Source organism: Centruroides sculpturatus, unplaced genomic scaffold (assembly GCF_000671375.1).
Source record: "Centruroides sculpturatus isolate CEXI.00-Female unplaced genomic scaffold, Cexi_2.0 scaffold232, whole genome shotgun sequence".
In the NCBI taxonomy this organism is placed as follows: Eukaryota; Metazoa; Arthropoda; class Arachnida; order Scorpiones; family Buthidae; genus Centruroides; species Centruroides sculpturatus.
In genome coordinates this window covers 518,645-541,440 of record NW_019384487.1, presented here as the reverse complement: position 1 = coordinate 541,440, position 22,796 = coordinate 518,645, and the positions used below count along the sequence as shown (strand labels likewise).

The 22,796-nt window shown below is 29.2% G+C and overlaps 2 protein-coding genes across 2 annotated transcripts; both read left to right on the top strand.

Moving 5' to 3' along the window:
- The first annotated feature begins 5,467 nt into the window (after window positions 1–5,467).
- On the top strand, window positions 5,468–6,004 carry LOC111621641 (zinc finger protein 512B-like). Its single transcript, XM_023363852.1, has one exon. The coding sequence runs from the start codon at window positions 5,468–5,470 to the stop codon at window positions 6,002–6,004; it is 537 nt and encodes a 178-aa protein (XP_023219620.1).
- Window positions 6,005–8,886: 2,882 nt separating this feature from the next.
- LOC111621640 (anti-sigma-I factor RsgI2-like) lies at window positions 8,887–17,955 on the top strand. The gene is made up of 5 exons (XM_023363851.1): window positions 8,887–9,235; window positions 12,136–12,571; window positions 16,037–16,134; window positions 17,187–17,718; window positions 17,797–17,955. The coding sequence occupies exons 2-5, from the start codon at window positions 12,138–12,140 to the stop codon at window positions 17,849–17,851; spliced, it is 1,119 nt and encodes a 372-aa protein (XP_023219619.1). The 5' UTR covers window positions 8,887–9,235; window positions 12,136–12,137; the 3' UTR covers window positions 17,852–17,955.
- Window positions 17,956–22,796: the final 4,841 nt, after the last annotated feature.

Genomic DNA, 22,796 nt, shown 5'->3' with positions numbered 1-22,796 from the left:
AAAAAAAAATTGCTTCATACTTCCTTTTATAATGTTAAATTTTAACTTTTTAAATGTTTTAAGCACATTTATTTTATTTTATTTTATTTTATTTCAATAAAAATTCTTCAATTGACAATTGAACTACTGAACAGTCAAATTTTGGAAAAAACCACGAAGAAAGCCACTTTACGTACATAAAGAACAATTCGTTTTTGTTTTTATTACAAAACATAATGACAAAAACATGATTTTAAACTGACTCAAGATCAAGTGAAGGAGTTTATTGCTCTAATTTACATAACATAACAAGAAATCCAGACTGGGAAAGTAGAATAAAATATAGTTCTAGTGCTTTATTTTTATATTTAATTCTGACATAGTTTAGAATATAAACAAAGTAAACTTTTTCCCCTATTTTAAACACCATTTTTAGTTTATTTTTACAAAATTTCGTGTATTATTTCAAAAATTTTATCGTGTCAGACACATTTTTCATGATTTTACAAGCGACAAATCTCGCAGATATCATGAATTTTCACACCATTTTAAACTAATATTTTATTAGTTTAAACGGGTTAAATTATAAATATATTTTAACTGATTTTTTTTCAATAAATAATAGCAAATTTATAAGAAATCTCTTCATTTTTATGTACATTTACCATCATCTTCCTTATATGATCCCAAGAATGATAAAGTATCCTACGAATTTCATAAGGTTAAAAATCAATGAACTGTTAGAAAATAAAAATTAAATTATTTTCAAATAATAAAAGTTTCTCTGTAATTATCATTTATCATCGTGTCACTTCTCTTTAAAGGGAAAAGTTATATACACGTACTACATTTGTCTAAACTAGAGTGCACTCGAGTGAGTATAGTTTTTTTTTTTTTTTTTTATACAAAAGCTAGCTGGTAAGATGGGGTTGGATGTTTCATACTCGAACAAAATGGTATATTTACGGATGGTTTACTTCTTAAATCATTCATTATTAGTCTTATTTTTTAAAAAAAAAATTAATTGAAGAACAATGAACTCCACTAAAGACTAGTTGTTTTCATTCATATTCAACCCTTTAAGGTTTACCTCGATAGCTTAGACACAAGTACTAAAAAAAAAAAATCTAGTTAAAAATCATAATAAGTCATACCCGGTAAATAACGATTGAAAATTTTTTATATTTATTTATTTATTTTTTTAATATTTTTTTACAATTTTTTTTTTCACTTATAAAAAGCTCTTTTCTAGTTCAGTGATGAAGTAATTTACTTTTTTTGCATGTTTCTTTATGACAAATTTACTTTTTTCTGAACTCTCTTTAAACTATGGAAGAGGTTAATGATGAATAAACTACTTTTTCATATTATGTAAACGTTTGTTGTACTATTTCAATAAGAACCGGTATTATTATTATTATCATTGTAGAAAATTGCAAACTTGTAGAAATCTATTCTTTATATCACTTTAGACATCTTCATCCCTCCTTTTTTTTACCTTTGAAGAAGGAAAAAAAAAAGAAAAAGGAGAAGGAAAATCAGGTTAAAGGGCCCAGCTCCTCTTCACTTTCTATTTAACAGCCTTTCATTGTAAACTATTCTTTGACATCTTACACTTTTACTTTCTTAACTGTCCTAATTTATGATAGCTTACTACTTATTAAACATTAAATAATATTAAAAAAATATATAGATTTTTACAAAAATTTAAATCAGTATTCTGGAAAAAATATACTGTAATAATTTCTATTTTAATTTCTGTTAGAAAATGGTAATTAATATATTAATATACATTAATAAAGATATATCAGGACCAACTGGAAAATTGAATAAATAATTACAAAATTATAAATTAGAGAAAGTGTAAATAACTAAAGATTATCAAATTTTATAGCCTTTTATAACCCTATCAACTATTTTATCTTGCTTATTATTTAAAGTATATTTTCAATAGATAAACAAGAAGTGTTGTTATATACAATACAATGTAATGTGTGACACTCTCCTTCACAGTATTACTTATCTTGAAGGAAAAGCATTGTATCTAATTATAGGCAAAGACATAAGTAAATATTTATATAAAATACAAAAGAAAATCACTTTAGATACATCAAACTCTCTTTTATATAAGAGTAAGCTTTTAATTTTTAACAGTATTCAAGGATATAGCTTGTAATTTAAAGCTCTTCCTATTTATATATAGCATACAATGAAACAATTGAGATTTGTTTTAAACAGTAAAAACTAAAGTAAATTTTATCAGAGAAAAAAATATACTATAAAATAAAATAAACATAAAAATATCTTTATACAAAATATGAACATTAGCAATTACCCTAAATTTTGTATAGGAATTGCCGGAAAAATGGTTAGAAACATTGATAGATAACATAATAGTTTAACTTTAATTCAAAGGCAACTTTCCTGGAAGGTTTTTCTTTCTTTCCTTTCAGATCTCAATGTCCATTTTTATCAACTCAGGTCTGTGTCCTTGTTTAAAATTTTCCTCCTTCAAAAAACCATTTTTATAATCAAAAATATACAAAACAGAACCATACATTACAAGATAAATTAAAGTAATACCCTTTAAAAGTACAATCTCTTATGACACTATTTATAAAAATTGACAATTAATAAATGTCAGAAACATTATTTAAATGTATTCATGAATACCTCTCTTACTAGGAAGAACATCTTTAAACATAGTAATAAGGAAAATGCATGATCTTGTTTTCATTTCCTCTACAGAATTCCTTCTCGAAGTTATCTAATTTTTTTTTTAATTATTTATAATTAAAAAAGAAACTTTATTTATATGCTTAAACATGGCATAACTGTGAAGAAGAGAATTAACAGTTGCTAGGTGCCATTTTTTTTTTTTTTTTGTTGTAATGCCAAGGTTGGATTCACTCCATTAAAGATTTACCAAATACTTAAAATATATGCAATTAATGAGATTTTTCAAGGCTCAGTATGCTATTTTAGTACAGGAAATGATGATAAATTGTTTAATAATTTAAGATTTTAGATAATCCATTGTTGTAATTTTAACAGAAGTTATTTAGTAATAGAAGTAGAAGGCCTTTACATAATAAGGAAATTTTGTATAACTCTTTATAAGGAATTTCATAACAACACTGAAAATGTTTTCTTTATAATATAAAGTGAAAAATGTTTTAAAAATTTCTTATTTCAATATATTCTTACAGTAACAAACATGACAGCATCAAGAAAATTGTGTTAAATTTCACATTATATGACTTCTTGTATGTAAAATATACTTGATTTTAAGAATTTAACCTCTTTATTCTGTATGTTTCAGGTACATCTGTGAATATCAATCATAAACTGAGCTCAGAGTAATGTGTTTTCTATTTATAAAACATGTAATATGTACTAAATAAAGTATTCAGTCTTTACACTTGTCAACTGACTTTAGGGCCACCCTCTCTGTTTAATAATTCATGTTAACATATACAGGCATTGGGTAGTTATGTATAAGAAATATTTTTAAATTAATTAATTGATTTTTATTGTTTTTTTTTTTTAATATCAATAAATAAATTTGAATATTAAAACTCATTTTATCAGAAAAGTAAACAATAATTACTGACACAGTTTACAGGAACTAGTTGATCAATAAATAGAGCAAGAAATAGTTCTCTTAAGCAAAAACATCATCATCATCATCAGAAATTCATATACTTTTTGACAATATAATGGAAGTATTTATTGGAAGTAAGGAAAAGATATAAAGAAAAAAAACACTACATACTCTTCCCCTTACTGATGTTATATCTACATACCTTATAACTGATTCCTATAATAATAATAATGGTAATAATAATAATAATAATAATAATACCATTTATATGCTAGCATCACTGAGAGGAAGTACAAAATTGTCACCATTTGAAATATGTTTTTGCTTTATTTATAACAAATTAGTTTTTGAAAATTATATATATAGGTTGAGTGAATCAATAGTTGATTCTATACAATGTTCTTATGTGTATAAGTTATTGTGGATACTATTTTCATCATATTTCTAGAATTGTTAAGGTTCGACAACCTTACAGCCTACGCTAATATCTCTTCTACAGTTCTTAGATTTCACACTTCAGTGATAAAAATATCGATATAATAACATCTGTACTACTGAAAAAATAATAATAACACTTCTTAACTATTTTTTTATGTATTTTTATGTGATTTTACCTTAAAAATCTCTATTTTTTAGCTTTGTTTTATTACATAAATGAAGGTAAAAAGTAGTTTTTCTCTATTTACTTAAGCATTAATTTGAAGAGAAGCAATTATTAAATGACGATTTAATTAATTTAAATATCATTTTTTTGTATTTTTTACATAATATTTTAACTTAGAAAAGTGTATTTTTACATAAATTAAGATAAAAAGTACAGTCGACCACCCCTATAACACTGCTACTTATTAAACATTAAATAATATTAAAAAAATANCCATGTTGTACGAGTCACTTAGATTTTACAAATATGTGTGTAGGGCTGTGAACGGCTCACGTCTTTGTAAAATCTAAGTGACTCGTACAACATGGATTTCATATAAAACGGAATAATCAACAGTGTTATAGGGGGTCGACTGTAATTATTTTGCACCATTTCCTTCAGCACTAATATGCCAGAAAGGAAAATATATATTTAAAAAAAAAAAACATTTAATTAATGTAAACATGATCTTTCTAATTTGTTTTTTTTATTATTATATTTTTAACAATATTTTCTGTTGAAAAAATTATATTTTTAATCATTTATTACACATTTTAAGTTGGAAAATAAAAATTATTTTGCATCACTTCCTGCAACACTAATTTGAAAAATAAAAAGGCCAAGAATTAAAAGGAAAAAAATATATTTAATATATAATAATTTAATACATTTTTTTAAAATCATTTCTTAATGAAAAATAATTATTTTGAACCGTTTCCTATATTTTAGATGTTAGAAAAAAAGTAATTTTAACTTAATTTCCTTTCAACACTTAGATTGAAAATAATGGTGACTAAACGAAGGGCCATTAAATAAACGAGGGCGAAACTATATTTTTAAGACTTTATTTCTTTTGTAGCTCTTTCAGGTTTAAAATAAATTTCCTTAGTAAAACTGTCTGGTGTGATTAAAACTGTTCAGTCACCTTGATCTTGAGAGTGCGTTGTCCCAGTTTAAAATACGATAGCAATATTTAAAATGGGTCAAGCGCAATGATTGGGTGATGTTCTCTTTATAAGTAAATGATTGTTGAATAACGATTGTATTATACGTACTGAACGGAGTAACAGATATAAGGTGGAACGAAAAATATACACACGCACTGAAAGGCCAACAGTGACGAGGTGAGTACGTTTACGAGCCGCAAAAATTCCCCATTGTCTTAACCCACAAATTTTCCATGTGTAATGGTACTTTTATAACTAATTGCATTCTTCTTTATTGATTTTATTACAGGTAGAATGAGGTCGTCCATATTGACCTTGTTGTTGCTATTCTTCTTATCTGCCGAAATTTGGGCGAAGCCAACGTGGCCGAAACATATTAAATATATTATTAAAGAAAAACCACGGTTGATAACCATCCCTCATCATGTACCGTGGCCTAAACCCGTGCCGATACCGAAACCGGTACCCATATTGAAGTCTCTACCTGTGGCCAAACCTGTGCCAGTGCCTCATATCGTACCGGTGATTAAACATATACACAAGTATGTTCCGGTTCCTAAAATTGTACCTATACCGAAACATGTACCGGTACCCAAGCCGTATCCAGTTCCGAAGATTGTACATGTCCCCAAGCCAGTAGTGGTGCCAGTACCGAAGCACGTTCCAGTACCCAAGCCTGTACCAGTGCCTGTATACGTTAAAGTACCCAAGCCATTCTTGGTACCCGTCCACAAGTATGTACCAGTACCAGTACCGAAACCGGTTCACGTACACGTCGAATTAATCCGAGAGAAACCGATCGTCATCAAAAAACCAGTGCCTATCATGTAAGTTTCCATTTTACTTTATCTCGATCAGTAATTTATCAATTTTACTTAACCTAATTAGATTTTCCGATCATTTTTTTTTATTTAATTGGCATATGTGTTACGTTAATAATTTGCGTCACAACCTCTTAATTATCATGTAAATCAGTAATTGAATCAATCCCCTTTAAACGTAAAGTAACAAGTCGATCGGTTAGAAAACACCATTAACTGATAGTTTAATTCTGATTAAGAATGTTAACAGTTGCTAATTATGTTACTGCATATTTAATTATGATTATTTTTACTAATTTACAGCCTTGAAGAGAAAAAATACCATCACCATCATCATGGTTGGCACGGATGGTAAACGATTAAAGGAATCAAAGGATCTCGTGTTCAATGTTCAACTGCTTACAATAAAATAACGCTCAAGGCAATAAAATATATTTTTAAAAAAATACTATTTAAGGATGTAACTATAGTAACAACACATATTTTTCCCTAAAAATCCTTAATAATTTAAGGTTTTTCGGTCTGGTAGGATCAAAGAATTTTTGGTGGCAAGAATTGATCTCGAACTGGCACCATATTTCCTTAATATTTGTAATGGTTTATTTACATTGACCCACATACCATAAATTTGGCAAAATTTATTTTATTTTTTCCTTATTTTTATAAATGATTTATTTGTCACAGTGTTTCTAATCTAAAATAAAAAAAAACAGGTTGTGTAACACAGGTTAGACCTGTCAAAGGAAACAAATCTCTGTATGAAAACATGGGATGCAGATGTAACTTAATATATTTTCTATGTATATATTTATATGCTGGTGTTGAGAAATGATACTGTTGATAACAATGAAGCTGAGCGTAACGGTTACTGGAATATAACTTCTGTACAGTTTTTTTTTGTTATGCTGTGTACATAGATTTTTATTTTGTTTTAAAGTTAATGATTTATAATAATAAATTTATATATTTTTTAATGCATTTACAAATTGTTTTAATTTACTTTTCAATAAATAACACAGTAAACGTTCTGAAAAAGATATATATATATATATTTAGTAACTGTAACTGTTAAGATACTGTAAATAAAACTGTTAACGAGGTCAAAGTTTTCATAATTGTATGAGAAAATTAATTTACAATCGAACCTTCAATAACGACCACCTCTAAACAGAAGACATTCTTTTAAATTTTAGCGAATTTTTGAAGTGATTTTACCCATCTTTTGGATGATTTTACTCGTCTTTTGGGTGATTTTACCCATATTTTGGGTGATTTTACCCGTGTTTTGGGTGATTTTACTCGTCTTTTGGGTGATTTTACCTGTCTTTTGGGTGATTTTACCCATATTTTGGGTGATTTTACCCATCTTTTTGGAAATTTTACTGACCACTTTTGAAGATTCTAACGGAATTTTTAGCGATATTGCTGAGATTTTAGCAAAGTAACCTCCAAACAACGGACACGCCCGAACAACGGCTATTTTTAATGTTACGTCGGTGGCCGTTGTTCACAGGTTTGACTATATTATAACCTTTTTTTGGTCTTGAGAAAAATGCCTTAAAATTTAATAACATTAAGCATAAATCTATTATTGTTTTTTGTAGGGCAGGTAATTAAGTTTTATGCCTTCCTGTATCGTTCTATAAATAGCGCATAAATGTTATAATTGTAATAATTATCATCTAAAAATATCAAGTTTAAATATATTAAAATTACGATTTTTTTTAAATCATAAACTTTTATATTAAAAAAAATGCATTAATCCAGCAAATTACCAAGCAAAATAGTTCGTTTATTCCTGAATTTTTTTACTTGTTTTATATATTTTCTTACTAATAAATATAAATTTTATTTTATGTAAAAATTAAATAAATAATTAAAATTCTTAAAAACTAAAGGTGTAATATAAAATTTAATTATGTATCTGTACCTTAAAATTTATAAAATATTTTAAAAATTTCCCTATAATTCCAAAAGAATCGTTAAAATAGCAAAGAGATCGCTAAAAGTTTTTAAAAAGATTACTAAAATTCGAAAACATTCAAAGAAAATACAAACTAAATTTTTTTAAATGCATTTAAAAATAAAACTGCCAAATAAAAATCGCCTAAACACACTAAAAATTACGTTTACAAAAAAATTTCATTAAAATACCTCAAAAAATTAATTCTCAAATAAAATCGTAAAAAATGTTTAAAATTACCCAGAGAACATCTTAAAATTGATAAAAATTATTCGGAGATAACGCTAAAAACTGATTAAAATTACCCACATAAAACCTTAAAAAATTATAAAAAATTACCCACAGAAAACCTTAAATAATTATATAAAAATTGCCCACAGAAACCTTAAAAAATTATTAAAAATTGCCCACAGAAAATCTTAAAAAATTACCCACAGAAAACCTTAAAAAATTATAAAAATTACCCACAGAAATCCTTAAAAAATTATAAAAAATTACGCACAGAAAACCTTAAAAAATTATTAAAAAATTACCCACAGAAAACCTTAAAAAATTATAAAAAAATTACGCACAGAAAACCTTAAAAAATTATTAAAAAATTACGCACAGAAAACCTTAAAAAATTATAAAAAATTACCCAGAGAAAACCTTAAAATAGTTTATAAATTTAAAGAAAAAAATTTAATATAACCGCAATTTTTGGAAAATAGAATATTTAATAAAAGGAATATCCGTAATGACACAATTTCTTTTGTTCTAATATTCAAATAAGGTCTATTATAATTTAATATTAGAAGCCATTTCCTTTTTTTTTTTAATTCGAAAAACATAAAATATTTATAATGGTAAGTATCCAAAAAATGTTATACATAAGCAAGCAAGCACAAGAGAATCAGACCTACTGAGTTACTTAATCTTGAACTAGAAATTGAGCAAGTAGGAAATGTTTAATATGCTAGTGTGTGAACTAGATAAACTTTATCCTTTAATCCTGACCGAACTCGTGTACCCAACTGATATTGCTTTCGTACGTATGTTGCCCTAGATATTTCGAAAGTGGACTTACCTCTGTGTTTTGGGAGATTTTTCTATATTTATATACAACGATAAGGGGTCGGGCATACACAAAAACAAATTCCTTTATTGTCTCTTAAAAAAGAACACGGGGAATCTTCAATACATTTTAATAAATACGGGGCCATAACTAATTCTCAGTAACGTCTTGGCTCATCTACTTATGCAAATTACGGTTTCTCAAGTTCGTTAACACCCCATCAAGTAAGTACTTTTAGTGTTTTTTAAAGGGGTATCGATGGGGGTGGAATTCCTTTCCTAGGTTAATCATTTACAAAAAAAATATTTCTTTGATTACTTAATTGATAAATTGTACCTTAAATTCGAATAAAAATACAGTTACTCAAGTGAGTAATTTAATTTTTACACCATAATTTCCGTATTTAATCTAAGATTATTGTGTAATTTACAAATAAAGAAAGGCATAACACGTTATCAATATTACATTCGGTGTAATTTCTGAAGTTCATACACTCCATTAGTAAGTAATTTATTGATTAACTTAATTATTTTAAAGGATAATTTAAATATAAATAAGTAAATTCATAAATAAATGCATTTTGAATCACCTCTTCTAGAGAAATGTAATTTTAGAATGCACCATTAACACGTAAAGAGGGGAATAATTCACTTATAATACAATTTAGCTCAAATAAATGGTAAAATGGATGATTAATGACTGCTCGAGTTCATTAATACTTAATTAAGTAAGTAATTTTTCGGTTATTTACGGGATAATTCCTGTATATAACGACAATAAAGTGAATGAATGCACGAAATTTCCTATGGCATGTTATAGATTACATAATTATATACTTTATAAACGTTTCTTCCTCGTTTATGTAATTTATAAGTGAAGTAAATATTGGTTCGTTTGCACGAAGATAAAGTTGGTTGCATTCATATACATGCAAAGTTAAAAATAAATACCACTAAAATGTCTTTATTGTTAAATAACAATTAGTTTGTTTTTTTTTTAAAGAATAAAAACCATTAAAGTAGTAAAGTTATTAAATGTTTCTAAATCGTAAAATCGATGCTGTTCCGTATAATTTGTCTTTATTTAAATTCTCTTACAGTGAATTTAATTCGAGCGTAACGGTTTATTATTTATGAAACCGTAAAGGACTATAATGGGAAGTTTTCTGTACGTAACTGCAAGATGTAGCTCAAAAAACAGCTTGATATACCTTATATTTTAAATATGCGAATCCAAAAATAGTTGGAGGGAATACCGTAAATTTTTAATGTGTTTTCGAGTTATTGATAGAAGAAACAATGGAAATTTTCTTCGATTTCAAAATGGAGAACAAAAAGAAGAGTAACTTGAATACATTTTGAAGTGTAGTTCTTGATAATCTAACAAATTTTTAAGGTGTAGATTAATCATTAATTTTAATATTCTCATTTTATTTAAATAGAATCTATAATAATTAAGAAAAAAATTATCTTTAAATATACAAAAGTTCACTTTTATGATTGCAAACTTAACCTAGATGATAAGATATCTCCCCGTGAAATTTATCTTATCAATAATTATAGTAAGAAGGAAATGATAAATCAGATTTACTACACGAAAATTTCTAAAATAAACACGATTAACGGGTTGAAATTGAGCGTTATAACCTTTAGAAAGAAAGTTTGTTATCCTGTAGGATGGATTTTCTCGTATTCGGTCAATTATTCGATAAAAATTGGGAGACAGGAATATATTTAGGATAGTAGGTCATCTGACAATGAACTCCACTAAAGACTAGTTGTTTTCATTCATATTCAACCCTTTAAGGTTTACCTCGATAGCTTAGACACAAGTACTAAAAAAAAAAAATCTAGTTAAAAATCATAATAAGTCATACCCGGTAAATAACGATTGAAAATTTTTTATATTTATTTATTTATTTTTCCGATATATTCCGAGTTTGGAGGGAAAAAATTCCCTCTTCCCCTTCTAAAGGCTCCATCTAGGTCATAGACACGGATCTTTTACCATCTATTTAAGGCTGATTCTCCTTTACGCGCGATTCATTTCTACAAGTTCCTTCCAAAGGATAGGTAAGTGTGTGCTCCTCTCTCTCTCTATTTATAAAATATGCATACAAGCATACTTAACTGAAAATGTTTAGTGTTGGGAATCGATTATAGAGAAAGTAGCTTTGTTAATTATTGTGTAGAGTGTTATTTTATTCCATAATTTATAGAGGAAATATATAATTATAGGCCTATAGTGTGTATAATTTCATAGTTTATATGTATTTATTTATAAATTGTCGAGAGTAAATAATGAGGTGGTTCTAAGGTTAGGTTCTAAGTAAACTAAGTTTACATGAGGTAGCTCTTAGGTTAGATAAGTAAACTGACTTTAATTGAGATAATTCTAAGGTAAATAAAGAGGTGGTTCTAAGGATAGGTACTATACTTATGTGCACATTATAACATAGGAGTTAATTTATAGTATTTATTCCTATAATATACCTATAATAATTTTGTAGGTCTGTTATATAGAATTTTTAATTATTCATACATATGTGAATCATAATAATGATTGATTATTTAACATTATCGGGTCAACGATTGCGTTCAGATGAATCTTCATAAAGCAAACCATTCAGACATTTTGAGGATGTGTTTGTGCTTGACTGCAAATATAGACGTTACGGTATTTATAGAGAACAGTAAACAGTTAAGTATTCTTTATATATGTACCATAGGCAGATAGTTCATTGATTGGTATTCTGTACCACGCTCCTGTTTTATTAAACTCGTCAGTGGTACCTTTTGTTGTGAGAACGAATATATCTCCCCCTTTTTTATAAGTTGTAAATACTTAAAATGTCATAAAAAGTAATGTTATACTTTCAAATTAATTTCCAATTGTCTTTGTTATGGTCGAAAGTTAATGACTTAATCATCTTTTGTGTTTCCTCAATTTGGAACTGTGTCACTGTGTAAGAAGGCCAGAATATCTTCCTTTAACCCAATTATTAAACTTTGCTAAGATTAAGTCATGAAAATAGAAAATAGAATATTAATTTTTTTTTTGATTTTTTCTGTTTTTTAAAAATACTTTTGTCTTAATCATATTTTTATTTTTATTTTTATTTTAGAAATGACGGCCATAATAGGCTATCAATTGATATTAGTGGCGATAGGAACACTACTACCGGGTATATGGGCGGGTGGAAAACATGGTCCCATTGTCCACGTGGTACACAAGGAGGTACCAGTGTTTCATAAAGTTGCTATTCCTAAAATAGTACCAGTACCGAAATTCTATCCCGTGCCCAAGCCCGTTCATGTACCACATCCAGTGCCTGTACCGGTAAAGGTACCGATTATCAAGACTATTCACAAAGTAATTACTATACCGAAACCAGTGCCAATTCCCAAGATTATCCATATACCTAAACCCGTGCCGGTCGGTGTACCAGTTCCAGTTTTTAAATCCATACCAGTGCCTATCTATAAACCACTTCATATACCAAAACATGTACCGGTTCCGGTTCCAGTGAAAATCCCAAAACACGTACCCGTACCNAGCTGGCAGCACTGTCACTTTTGTGTAGTGTTTTTCTGAGGACTATGTGTCATGCTGAATCGAACGTTTTTGATACTAGATAACTTCTAAAGTATAAATTTTTTTGTTTTTATATTTTTAAATATATTTTGTTTGTAAAAAATAAAGAAATAATTTTTAACGATACAATAGTCACGATTATTATTTTAAAAAGTTTACATTAGGCTTAACATCGACGAAAATTCAACGCGAAGCGACACGCAACGGAGAAAAATTTTAACACGGGATAGGTTAATGTATTTTTTCGTATATAATCGGTTATCCGAAAATAAGTTATCCGAACAACCCCAGTCCCCAATTGATTCGGATAAACGGCGCTCTACTGTATATACAGTACATTCTTCAAACCATAAAGATAACTTCTCAATTTACCTCATACTTAAATAAAGTAGTGGAAAATTATCAATTCGATCCTAAAAACAAGCTTAATTAAGCAAAATAAATTCGAAAATTCAAACTATAACTCAGATGGAATATAATAAAACCTGTGTGAGCCGGAATCGCACGAACCCGCTAGTGTTCGGTGGTGGTTTTATCCATTCCGCTACTGATGGGTTTGAATGAATAATTTTTATTTGCTCATAACATATAGGCTATATAATAAAGTTAAATGATTTATATTTTCTATCTTTTTCTCCCTCGGGGCTCCGTTCTATGTAATTTATTTTTTATTTGCAACACAAATCACGATATAGTTCCTACCCTTTCTGGTTACCGTTTAGTAGGCCTATAAATATTATCATCAGTTGTCTGTTTACACCCTCTTAAATCATTATCGGTTATCTATCCATAGTACTTTAAATAGATAACGGACGTTTTGTTCAATCAATCGATTCGATTTCGATTTCTGATTGATCAATCCGATCAATCAATCGATCGAAACAAAAGTTGTATCCTTAATGGACTTAATAAATCAAGAAAATTAATTAATAAAAGTAACAAATTTGCTTTTTAAATCGAATCATTATTAAATACAGTCAAACCTGTGAACAAAAAAATTGGCCGTTGTTTGGAGGGTTCGATTGTAATTGAATACCCTAATTCAACGTCCCTGTAAATATATAAATTTGGGTTAAAATATATATAAAAAAGAGATAAATTTTTATAATATAATTACCTTAATTCATGACATGAAACACAATCAGACCAAACACCTGCCTGTAGTCTTGAATTTGGGGGGCAGTTAAGTACACGGAATTGGATTGGAGGAGGGATAAGGCAACACAATGTCTTTTGGGTAAACTTTAACGGAATTTAGGTGTTTTTACACAAGACGAAAACCCGAAAAATTCCACGTGGTCCGACTCTTTTTAAGTGCGAACACGGGATCAACTAGTGGTGAAATTTGACTCATATATATAGGCTATATATATATACGCTATACTGAAAAAATTATTCTTAATAAACGGTATTCCGGGGTGTAAACTGTACTTCATTAATCATTTACAAGTGAAGTTCTCCTTATTTTAAAAATATTAATTCATTTCCTATCTTTCCATTTCAAAAATGCGTTAGACATTTTAAGATCACCTACTGTCCTTATTGTCCTACAATCGCACCTACAACTTTATCACTAACCTGAACCGAGAAGGGCAAAATATAAGTAGATTATACAGAAATCGTGTCTATTAACCTTTACTCAACCCTTCACCCTTGACCACAGTTGGGTGAAGTCGTGGGTTAAACCAGAACAACTATTTATTTTTAGTCAAGTGAGTTTATTAAACTTAGTCACAAGAATTTTAATGATGAAAATCTCTGTTATACATAAAAATCAAGATTATAAAAAGTGATTGTGTTAATATATGATATTCTAAATTTCTTAAATTTACTAATTTATTTAATTCTTTGGATATTTACACATCTGCTTATGCTCCCAAATAGAACGTGTTAATTAAATATAACAGGAATACATTACTTTATTACTGAAAAACTGCAAACTAGTTACAGTAGCTACTTATGTTTCCACATTTGGGTAAGAAGTAACTAGGCATTAAAAAATCATTATAATTTTTATTAGTAATAATGCAACCATAATAAAGTTTACATATTCGTGTACCGTAATCAATGTAATTTTATAATTATTTTATAGATGGGGTAAATAATGACCGTGGTAATCGTACGAGCAGCAGCAATAAAGATAGCCAACAGCTTGTTCGGAAGGAAACACAGATTGCTGCACACTACTAGCTGTGAAAATCAGTAGCTTGATATTCTATTTTTCGAGGAAGTTGATAGTTCCGTGCTTACATTAAATTTTAAAGTTCATTCATATTTCCATTTAATAAAGTATATTTTAAATAATTTTTATCTAATTGTTTTAAAAAAGTTTATAAATTATAATAATTTTTCAATGCCTAATTACTTTCAACCCTTCCCGTATATCGGTGATACGTAGTTTAAAAACGCAGTGTTTTTTTTTCTACAGTGGTAGCGCAGTTATAAACATTACCAAAACAGCAACAGAGGGCGCAGTTTGTTAAGCATTTTTCAAACGAACTGCGCCATCTATTGCTATTTAATAAAATAAATTTCTCTATTTTTACACCAAAAAATATTTTGGACTAGTGTCATTTATTATTACATATTTTATTTTTAAAAAATTTAATTATTCTGTTAAACAATAATTAATAATGTAATTATTGTTTTTTGATATATCTTGCGAAAGCTGCACTGTACCGGTGTCATGAAAAAGCATCAGGTGTTAAGGACTGCACGTCTCTACGCATCTATGAATGACCTTTCTCGTGAATCATCATACTTCTTTTGCAGATTGGGTCATCATGTGAGTTTGAAAGTTCTAAAAGATCAGACAATTCAACAACTCAGTAAGAGAGAAATACGCGTTACATTAAATTATCAATTAATATATTATCTTCGAATTGTTCTGGCACTTACTGAAGAAACTACTAGCATTTCGTGGAAGCCACTATAGAAACCAGTAACTCTACATGAAGAAATAACAGATGATGTGTTTTAATATGCAAACCAGAGAGCTGGCACGTTATATTAGCATAGCATGAATACAAATAACTGGTTACATATAGTGTATTTTATTTTGGGAATACAAGTAGTCGATGCATTTTGAAGCAAGCGTATCTCGGCTTACATGTAATGGTGGCAGAAGAACATAAGTACACGTTTACAAATGAGGAATCCAGCGATTTGATGATACTCCCTTTTATCTTGAGACTGCAGATCTGGTGTATATATATATATATAGAGTTTGTTCAAGAGAATAACTGTCATTACGTTCAAGCTCCTTCTTCCATCGATTGGGCAGGTCACGGATAAAACNAAAAAAATAGAGTTAAAAATCATAATAAGTCATACCCGGTAAATAACGATTGAAAATTTTTTATATTTATTTATTTATTTTTCCGATATATTCCGAGTTTGGAGGGAAAAAATTCCCTCTTCCCCTTCTAAAGGCTCCATCTAGGTCATAGACACGGATCTTTTACCATCTATTTAAGGCTGATTCTCCTTTACGCGCGATTCATTTCTACAAGTTCCTTCCAAAGGATAGGTAAGTGTGTGCTCCTCTCTCTCTCTATTTATAAAATATGCATACAAGCATACTTAACTGAAAATGTTTAGTGTTGGGAATCGATTATAGAGAAAGTAGCTTTGTTAATTATTGTGTAGAGTGTTATTTTATTCCATAATTTATAGAGGAAATATATAATTATAGGCCTATAGTGTGTATAATTTCATAGTTTATATGTATTTATTTATAAATTGTCGAGAGTAAATAATGAGGTGGTTCTAAGGTTAGGTTCTAAGTAAACTAAGTTTACATGAGGTAGCTCTTAGGTTAGATAAGTAAACTGACTTTAATTGAGATAATTCTAAGGTAAATAAAGAGGTGGTTCTAAGGATAGGTACTATACTTATGTGCACATTATAACATAGGAGTTAATTTATAGTATTTATTCCTATAATATACCTATAATAATTTTGTAGGTCTGTTATATAGAATTTTTAATTATTCATACATATGTGAATCATAATAATGATTGATTATTTAACATTATCGGGTCAACGATTGCGTTCAGATGAATCTTCATAAAGCAAACCATTCAGACATTTTGAGGATGTGTTTGTGCTTGACTGCAAATATAGACGTTACGGTATTTATAGAGAACAGTAAACAGTTAAGTATTCTTTATATATGTACCATAGGCAGATAGTTCATTGATTGGTATTCTGTACCACGCTCCTGTTTTATTAAACTCGTCTGTGGTACCTTTTGTTGTGAGAACGAATATATCTCCCCCTTTTTTATAAGTTGTAAATACTTAAAATGTCATAAAAAGTAATGTTATACTTTCAAATTAATTTCCAATTGTCTTTGTTATGGTCGAAAGTTAATGACTTAATCATCTTTTGTGTTTCCTCAATTTGGAACTGTGTCACTGTGTAAGAAGGCCAGAATATCTTCCTTTAACCCAATTATTAAACTTTGCTAAGATTAAGTCATGAAAATAGAAAATAGAATATTAATTTTTTTTTTGATTTTTTCTGTTTTTTAAAAATACTTTTGTCTTAATCATATTTTTATTTTTATTTTTATTTTAGAAATGACGGCCATAATAGGCTATCAATTGATATTAGTGGCGATAGGAACACTACTACCGGGTATATGGGCGGGTGGAAAACATGGTCCCATTGTCCACGTGGTACACAAGGAGGTACCAGTGTTTCATAAAGTTGCTATTCCTAAAATAGTACCAGTACCGAAATTCTATCCCGTGCCCAAGCCCGTTCATGTACCACATCCAGTGCCTGTACCGGTAAAGGTACCGATTATCAAGACTATTCACAAAGTAATTACTATACCGAAACCAGTGCCAATTCCCAAGATTATCCATATACCTAAACCCGTGCCGGTCGGTGTACCAGTTCCAGTTTTTAAATCCATACCAGTGCCTATCTATAAACCACTTCATATACCAAAACATGTACCGGTTCCGGTTCCAGTGAAAATCCCAAAACACGTACCCGTACCCGTCAAAAAAATTATAAAGATACCTAAACCTATTCCGGTTCCGGTTAAAGTTCCAATTTTTAAAGAAATTGTAGTGAAGAAACCATTCATTCTTCACGTTCCGTAAGTATCATTTTAATTGTTTATTTATTTAATTAGACTAAATAAACTCTTCTAAAATCTTAATTTTTCCATTGACAGTGTTTACATTAAGAAGCATACCAGCTACGGACATCATCATGGAGGATGGTGGTAATATCCCATTGTTTTTGGTGCTATATCGATGTAAATAATATATTCCAGCAACTTAAAAATCTATGTACATAGCTATTATTATTTTATATAATCTCATTATTAATTTTTGACTCAATAAAATTATTAAGCATTATTTTTTCTATAATATACTCCCTTTACATTATTCATCCATAAATATGTACCGGTGCCATAATATAAAGCAATGTCATTTTTCGAATGTAAGATCCATGCCAATGGAATAACTAGAACCTGTATTAGGAGGAGTCTAAGAACGTGCAAACCTATACCCTTATACGACTGTAAATGTGGCCATTAGCTCTGTGGATGAAGAGTAAATTCCCATGCGGTTTGCCATATTGAAATATTTTACCTGTACTTATTTCTTGATTAATTTAAAGAGGCCCGGACCTCCTGGAATGCTACTGGATCGTCCATTTGAATCTTTGACATCCTTAAATGACTTTCTATTCTAGTGATACACATGCAACTAAGTTTACATAGACCTATTTACTTAGTGAGATACATCCATGCACTCATGAACATGTAAGTCAAGAGAACTGGATTCATTGACCATGAACAAGTACATTTAATAAGGAAATAGCACGGTTTACTTTACATACAATAGCTATCTACGAAGCTTGAAAATCAAAATCTGACTCTCCGACACGAATTCTCGTCCATTCAGAACAGTAACAGTACGTTGGATACTGTAAATTTCAAGTAAACAAAATGGCCTCATCTAACTAAGACGCCATTTTGAATAATAATGATGTCGCCTGCATTTTATCTTAGATTTTTTAGCCTTTTTAATATATGATATAGCGTACTTGTATAACGATTTATCCGTCTACTGTCTCCTATAATATCTTCCCCTTCTTTATTGCGAATATACTGTAGTCAATATAGTGTAGGAATATCATAAACTCGATATAACCCGATACGCTCCACAGCCCTTAACCTTGTATGCATATATTGTGTGGGAGTTACGTTATTTTTAAGTTTCGAACCAAATTACTAACAAGGGGTCCACCCTCGGTATTTTGGATTAGATTGAATCTATGGAATAAGGCAATGTGATCTGCCAAAGGAAGAATTTTCTATGAGGAAACTGGGCCCTTGACACTTGATAAAAACCCCAAAAAAACCCTGCAACTGGACCGTTATCAAGTGCAAACTCACAATAGTTCATGGGTTTTATCCACTAGGCCATATATTGATGTAACAATTTTAACTGACCCCAATATTGATACGAGATCGAGCATCGATAATGATCTACGATCGTAATTCTATAGATAAAATGACCATCATTGACCTTACCTTAGTGTTTACTTTAATGGAAATTGCTAGGTTCAAGTAGGAACAGTTTAAACTCCCACATAATTTTATGTACACTTATATAAATACTCTCCAAAGCATTGAACCTCGATATAACTGACATATTAAAGTTATGCATAATATTAACAGGTGATTTGCATATTATGCTAAAGAATAAGGCGCGACAGTACGCCACGCGATCAGCTGACAAAACTATTAATAACTTTTATTTCCTCTAAAGAATTATTTAAAAATTTTCCATATATCATCGCATTGATGTAAGGGATAATCCACATGAAAATCCAACCATTTGTCAAATTACTTTTAAATTATAAGCAACTAAATTTTATAGTCACGAATTGGACGATAGAAATTCGTGACAAGTCTCTATCGCTTATATATTATAAATAGAACATTATTTTATACTATTTTCTAATAATAAACTGTAAGAATCTTCAGTTAAAAGCTATAATTTTTCTATATTAGCCATTTATAAAGTTTTCTATATTAAATAATTATGTCATCATCTCTTTGTCTTCGAGAGATATTCTAACTTATACAATTACTTCCTCCTTATCTATGCCCTGAAAGTATTTTTACATCATTATATTCTAATGATTATTATAAATTCCATGCATTTATATAATTGTAGACAAGTTATTGTGATTTATTATATAAAATTTGCGTGATACAACGATCCATTAAACATGGTATTTATATTTTCATGCATATGTTCAGGCATTAATACTCGTTAGCTTAATTAATAACGATTTCTAGTGTTCTTACGTGTGTTTTCTTTGTTTTTACTGAGTGCTGGGAATCTTGAGGTTGGAATGGCATTCACTTCACAGCTAACAAAGTTGCCTCAATTCTTAGAAAACACCAGCTGGGATGGAGTTAACCATTATATAGTGGTAGAATAATCAACCTAAATATTCTTCAGTTAACTCCGAGGAATTCTTTTTATAAATAATATTTATCATTTTATGAAGTTCATCCTCCCTTCTTTAATCTTGTGTTTTCAGATTGACACTTTGCACTTCATCCTGTGGTGGTTTTAGGTGTGTTCACGTGGCTATCTAGTAGGAACACGATTCTATTGCTGTCACTCCCCTATGGGATCCTTTCAATTTGCGTGTACTTTCCAACTATTTAACATCTTTTAATTGGTCAATAGACAGTTCTCGTCTTTCGCCATATTGTAAAGACAACATAATTTTCAATTCTGCAATTAAAAAAATAATAATAAATACGATAAAAAATAGTTTACACCAAATATAATATGTGGAAAAATAACGAGGAAAATGTGGAGAGTACGGAAGAAAGGAGGGAAATCTACACAACTACAGTAGAGCGTCGTTTATCCGAAAGTCGGTTATCCGAAATAATTTCAGTCGGCAAATTTAAATTTTCACTAGTGCTGTGGCGCTGCAATCTTTGGCTATATCTTGGGCTACTCCAATATTTTTTATGTTTGTGTATGTGCTTTGGCTGGCAGCACTGTCACTTTTGTGTGGTGTTTTTCTGAGGAATATGTGTCATGCTGAATCGAACGTTTTTGATACTAGATAACTTCTAAAGTATAAATTTTTTTGTTTTTATATTTTTAAATATATTTTGTTTGTAAAAAATAAAGAAATAATTTTTAACGATACAATAGTCACGATTATTATTTTAAAAAGTTTACATTAGGCTTAACATCGACGAAAATTCAACGCGAAGCGACACGCAACGGAGAAAAATTTTAACACGGGATAGGTTAATGTATTTTTTCGTATATAATCGGTTATCCGAAAATAAGTTATCCGAACAACCCCAGTCCCCAATTGATTCGGATAAACGGCGCTCTACTGTATATACAGTACATTCTTCAAACCATAAAGATAACTTCTCAATTTACCTCATACTTAAATAAAGTAGTGGAAAATTATCAATTCGATCCTAAAAACAAGCTTAATTAAGCAAAATAAATTCGAAAATTCAAACTATAACTCAGATGGAATATAATAAAACCTGTGTGAGCCGGAATCGCACGAACCCGCTAGTGTTCGGTGGTGGTTTTATCCATTCCGCTACTGATGGGTTTGAATGAATAATTTTTATTTGCTCATAACATATAGGCTATATAATAAAGTTAAATGATTTATATTTTCTATCTTTTTCTCCCTCGGGGCTCCGTTCTATGTAATTTATTTTTTATTTGCAACACAAATCACGATATAGTTCCTACCCTTTCTGGTTACCGTTTAGTAGGCCTATAAATATTATCATCAGTTGTCTGTTTACACCCTCTTAAATCATTATCGGTTATCTATCCATAGTACTTTAAATAGATAACGGACGTTTTGTTCAATCAATCGATTCGATTTCGATTTCTGATTGATCAATCCGATCAATCAATCGATCGAAACAAAAGTTGTATCCTTAATGGACTTAATAAATCAAGAAAATTAATTAATAAAAGTAACAAATTTGCTTTTTAAATCGAATCATTATTAAATACAGTCAAACCTGTGAACAAAAAAATTGGCCGTTGTTTGGAGGGTTCGATTGTAATTGAATACCCTAATTCAACGTCCCTGTAAATATATAAATTTGGGTTAAAATATATATAAAAAAGAGATAAATTTTTATAATATAATTACCTTAATTCATGACATGAAACACAATCAGACCAAACACCTGCCTGTAGTCTTGAATTTGGGGGGCAGTTAAGTACACGGAATTGGATTGGAGGAGGGATAAGGCAACACAATGTCTTTTGGGTAAACTTTAACGGAATTTAGGTGTTTTTACACAAGACGAAAACCCGAAAAATTCCACGTGGTCCGACTCTTTTTAAGTGCGAACACGGGATCAACTAGTGGTGAAATTTGACTCATATATATAGGCTATATATATATACGCTATACTGAAAAAATTATTCTTAATAAACGGTATTCCGGGGTGTAAACTGTACTTCATTAATCATTTACAAGTGAAGTTCTCCTTATTTTAAAAATATTAATTCATTTCCTATCTTTCCATTTCAAAAATGCGTTAGACATTTTAAGATCACCTACTGTCCTTATTGTCCTACAATCGCACCTACAACTTTATCACTAACCTGAACCGAGAAGGGCAAAATATAAGTAGATTATACAGAAATCGTGTCTATTAACCTTTACTCAACCCTTCACCCTTGACCACAGTTGGGTGAAGTCGTGGGTTAAACCAGAACAACTATTTATTTTTAGTCAAGTGAGTTTATTAAACTTAGTCACAAGAATTTTAATGATGAAAATCTCTGTTATACATAAAAATCAAGATTATAAAAAGTGATTGTGTTAATATATGATATTCTAAATTTCTTAAATTTACTAATTTATTTAATTCTTTGGATATTTACACATCTGCTTATGCTCCCAAATAGAACGTGTTAATTAAATATAACAGGAATACATTACTTTATTACTGAAAAACTGCAAACTAGTTACAGTAGCTACTTATGTTTCCACATTTGGGTAAGAAGTAACTAGGCATTAAAAAATCATTATAATTTTTATTAGTAATAATGCAACCATAATAAAGTTTACATATTCGTGTACCGTAATCAATGTAATTTTATAATTATTTTATAGATGGGGTAAATA